This window comes from Diaphorina citri, unplaced genomic scaffold, assembly GCF_000475195.1.
Source record: "Diaphorina citri unplaced genomic scaffold, Diaci psyllid genome assembly version 1.1 scaffold6420, whole genome shotgun sequence".
Lineage (NCBI taxonomy): Eukaryota > Metazoa > Arthropoda > Insecta > Hemiptera > Psyllidae > Diaphorina > Diaphorina citri.
Window position 1 is genome coordinate 11,954 of NW_007383796.1, and position 4,603 is coordinate 16,556.

At 39.3% G+C, this 4,603-nt stretch overlaps 2 protein-coding genes across 2 annotated transcripts in view; both read right to left on the minus strand.

Annotated features, from left to right (window-relative positions):
* LOC103521972 (titin homolog) overlaps positions 1 to 3,197 on the minus strand; it is a 13,709-nt gene extending 10,512 nt beyond the window's left edge. Inside the window, exons 1-3 of the mRNA XM_026832394.1 lie at positions 2,970 to 3,197; positions 2,756 to 2,822; positions 2,285 to 2,448 (exon numbers count right to left, since the gene is read on the minus strand). Of these exons, the coding sequence (XP_026688195.1) occupies positions 2,285 to 2,448; positions 2,756 to 2,822; positions 2,970 to 3,197 (459 nt within the window). The remainder of the gene's footprint in view (positions 1 to 2,284; positions 2,449 to 2,755; positions 2,823 to 2,969) is intronic.
* On the minus strand, positions 2,310 to 4,438 carry LOC103521973. Its single transcript, XM_017448923.2, has one exon. It carries the CDS (start codon positions 4,325 to 4,327, stop codon positions 3,215 to 3,217), a length of 1,113 nt encoding a protein of 370 aa, XP_017304412.2. The 5' UTR covers positions 4,328 to 4,438; the 3' UTR covers positions 2,310 to 3,214.
* Positions 4,439 to 4,603: the final 165 nt, after the last annotated feature.

A 4,603-nucleotide genomic window follows, 5' to 3' on the forward strand; every position in this document is an offset into this window, starting at 1 on the left:
TCTATCTTGCGCCAGCCTCTTGATTGCCCCGTATGTTGGTATGTTGGTCCATTCCTTGATGTCATCCATCCACGTCCTTCTCTGCCTTCCACGATCTCGTTTCCCTTCTATTCTTCCTTCAATGATTTTGGGTAGGAGTGTTCCATTTGATCCACGGAGTATGTGACCAGCATATCGTAACTTTCTCTTCTTTATCATGGTAAGTAGCTCAAACTTTCTTTTTTGAATTCTTCGCAGAACTTCAACGTTACTAATCTTTTCAGTCCAGCTAATTTTCAACATTCTTCGATAGCACCAATTCTCTAGGGATGTTATTCTATCACTCATCTGTTTGTTGAAGGTCCATGCTTCGCTACCGTAACTGAACACTGAGAACATATAGGTCACATTATTCAACACGTCAAAAATAAAATCCCCCCCACCTAAGTACCTGCTCCTAATATATATATTATTGGGGAAGAAAAGGAATAAATTGCTAATGTCAAGGGAGAGGGTAGACAAAGAGAGGGATAAAACATACTATCGGTGTTTGTCTAAGGCCAGCCACTCAGTATCAGGTAAACCCGACAGGTACACCTGATCAGATCTGCCTGTCAGGTCTACCTGATGAGCACACACACTATCAGGTTGACCTGATAACCTGCTTTTAAAGGACAAGCACAAGTTCTCACGATTGTTGACTGCGGTTCAGGATGAGCCAATTAAACATGATGGCTAGAGACCTGACAACCTGATAGTGATAGTCTGGCATAATAGGGGTGCTTACCCTACCTCAGAGATGAGAACATTCACTCTGGAATCTGGATATTCTGCGAATCTGCACGCATTCATCCAATCTGTGAAACACTACTGAAGACTGAAGTTCTTACCTGTGAAAATAAGAAAACAGAAAATATGTAAAATTTCCAAAATCCAAAAGTCAGCCCAAAACAATCTAAGGCTGATTGAAAGGCTGACCAAAAACGCTGACCCCGTCTGAACACTGGAATAGGCAAAAAAAAAGAAGATGAAGAAGAAGAACTTGATAATAACTTAGGAACTTAATGAATTTGTAAAAGGTATGACCTCATTCGAAAAATGAGAATTTAATTTTCCACCTCGAAAATCACCTGAAACAAGGACACTCCATGACGTCACAACACAAAGTCCGACCAAAAGAGGGGCCGAAAACGATTTAAAAGATTTGTAGAGAGAAAAAGGTTACAATAAATGGACGAGAGACGAAAGCCGAGGGCAAGGAAAAAGCTCCCAGCACGCATTTAGTGAAGAAATTAACGAATTAATCCCCGGACAATTAACGGAAAGCAAATATGGCACGGGATCCCTTCTCTAATCCTTTCTCTGTAAATATTTTCAGCTCCAAGGTTTGTTCCTTTTTCTTGGGAAACGAGATTTCAGCTGTTTTGTGGAACTATGTCTGTTATTTGGAGACCAAAACTGAGGTGGAGAGATAAGGTTGAGGAAGCATGTGATAATATCTACCTATCATGTGATAATATCTACCTATCTACCTATCATGTATCATGTTTTACTTCCGCATTCTAACATTAGCCAATCACAAGAGACCATGACGTCAGCCAATCACAAGAGACCATGACGTCAGTTATAAAACCATGACGCTAGAAGTCAGAGGAGCGAGAATGTAAAAAGTAGAAAAGATTTTGTGTTTGGTGTAAATTTAATGTTCTACAATAAAAAGGCCAGTTAATTATTAAGTAATGTAAATAAAATAGTGTGTTCATCATTTATTATTAGATAGAATACAACAAAGATAAGGGATGGAGAAGGAAGAAGGCAATGGATAGGAGGAGTAGGATAAAGGAGGGTAACACCAAACACAAATAAGATTGGGAAAAAGTGTAGTAAAAATAAGTTTGGGAAAGGGTTATTTGGAAAGTATTACTAGGGAACAGTTCATTAGGAGATGTCCAGAACCAGAATGCAGAACAAGAGGTGATGTTTACGTTTATTTTTATCCCCCCCCAAAAAACACTTCGTGTTAAAAAATTAACGACAAGAGTTGGCCTTCACAAAAAAAGTACTGATATAAAAAAAACGTCAATGTGGGACCTGTTTAGTATGGAAGACACGGATTTTAAGATTTCAGACTGAACATTTATTGTAACTAATCATCTGGCCAAAACTACCAAACATGCTCTTTTTTTTTGTTATCCAAGTATCTAAATAATTTTCCATCACTCCTACATCAATTAACTTGCTGTTGAACCAATGATCCTGGATTACGAAACCTAGATATTGACCGCAGTGCACTGATGAAAATTACAAAATAAATGACATTGTTATCGTTTGTTATCCAAGGATCCGGTTGTAAGGTCTTCATCTTGATAAAGTTGTCTCGGTAGCTTCTCAGGAGAATCTGTACCGAGAGGGTATGTTCCTTCATCAAGATGACTTGGAGGTTCCAGGTTACCTCCAACATCAGTATAACTGTCATATATAAACTTCACATCATTATTCACGGTATAACTCTCGCACTTCACGGGATAACTCTCACACTTATTCCTTCTCTATGTCCCTTGATCGAAATTTGTTTTATTGTACCCACTAGTATTATGATTCCTAGACATCTTATTACTCACTTGTAAAGGACTCACTACACTAGGTAGTAGATGATTAGGAGGTACTGGTAACTTAGTTCTGAGGTTTCTCGAGAACAATAACTGGGAAGGAGACCACGGTAAATCTGCCACAGGAGAGTCCCTGTAATGGAGCAAGTACAAATTCATGTCCTTACCTTCAGAAGTACATTTCTGGAGCATATCTTTCACAATTTTCACAGCCTTTCCCACCAAAACTCGATCCTGGGAATAAGAACTTACCGAAGTGATATTGAAATTCCATTCATTAGCAAATTGACGTATTTCATAACTCAGAAAGAAATACCTATCACAGATCACTTCTGAAGGAATACCATGGACACAAAAAATTCTCTTGAGACAACTAATTACCTCAGTGCTCCTCTTGGTCAACATCTTCCTAATCTCAATCCATCTCGAATAGTAGTCGATCAAGACCAGATAATCTGTTCCTGCCCAATGAACTATTTCTATACCAACCTTATAGAATGGAATATCTTGCATTTCTTGACTCACGCTACTAACACTCACCTTATTGATATTCACAGTATCAACATTCAAAACATAATACTCATCATCACTACTTTCATGATTATCCATCGCATTCACTTCTCTATTCAACAACATTTATCACATACTTTGAAAAAATGTCCTCTCTCCCCACACGCATTACACTGTCTATTTCTCGCTGGACACACGACATTACCACCATGAAACCACCCACACTTCTCACACCTCCCATCAAATCGTGACCTGAATTGTCTTCCGTAACCTTGAGGAGACCTTGGAGGAGACACCCTTGAATCCTCACAGCCTCCTGATGTTGATGTCTTGACTGAATCCTCACAGCCTCTTGACATTGATGGCTTGATTGAATCCTCACAGCTTCTTAACGTTGATGGCTTGATTGAATCCTCATAGCTTCTTGACGTTGGTGGCTTGATTGAATCCTCATAGCTTCTTGACGTTGGTGGCTTGATTGAATCCTCATAGCTTCTTGACGTTGGTGGCTTGATTGAATCCTCATAGCTTCTTGACGTTGGTGGCTTGATTGAATCCTCATAGCTTCTTGACGTTGGTGGCTTGATTGAATCCTCACAGCCTCTTGACGTTGATGGCTTGATTGAATCCTCATAGCTTCTTGACGTTAATGGCTTTACTCCTCTTCCAGACGACAAATAATTCACAGGAACAATTGAGTTCAACACCTGCGCCTTCTTCTCAGCATTCTCCACAGACTTGCAGTAATTCACCATCTTGTCCAATGACATATCTTCTCGAAGTAACCGTTGTTGTACATTCTTTGAATTGACTCCCAGCACAATCTGAACTTTCAACAATTTCTCCTCCTGAGCATCAAAACAGCAGCATTTCACCCGTCTTCTCAACTCAGAATAGAAACTGTCGAACGTCTCTCCAGACTGCTGCTTCCGATCAAAGAATTGATAGACATCCCAAATCTCATTCTTCTTTGGTAGACAAATCTCCGACAACACATTGATAACGTCCTCCATCGTTTCTTGTCCCTCTTCTAGAGTTGCTCTGGCCGAGTATTGATTGAGGGCTTCAACGCCCATAAGATTCTTCAATCTTGCAACTTGCACCACGTCCGGTTTCTTATCAGTTTCTGTGGCCGTAAAATAGATCTTCACATCACGCACAAAATCTTTGAAGTTTTGTGCAACATTGCCTGTCATTAGCAATGCACAGGGCTTATTGAATTGATCCATTGAAAATTGAATATTGAATTGAGACACAGAGACACAAAATATTACATCATTTTCACGAAAGAAAATTTTCCGACTGCGCTATGTTTAGTATGGAAGACACGGATTTCAAGATTCTAGACTGAACATTTATTGTAACTAATCATCTGGCCAAAACTACCAAACAGGACCTCTCTTCTACCTTAGCTCTTCTAAAGAAAATGCCCACAAAAAATAAACAAAAATCCATCCCACCCCAAAAAAGATTAGAAATCAATTTTGTACTCCGCCTTTTATTCA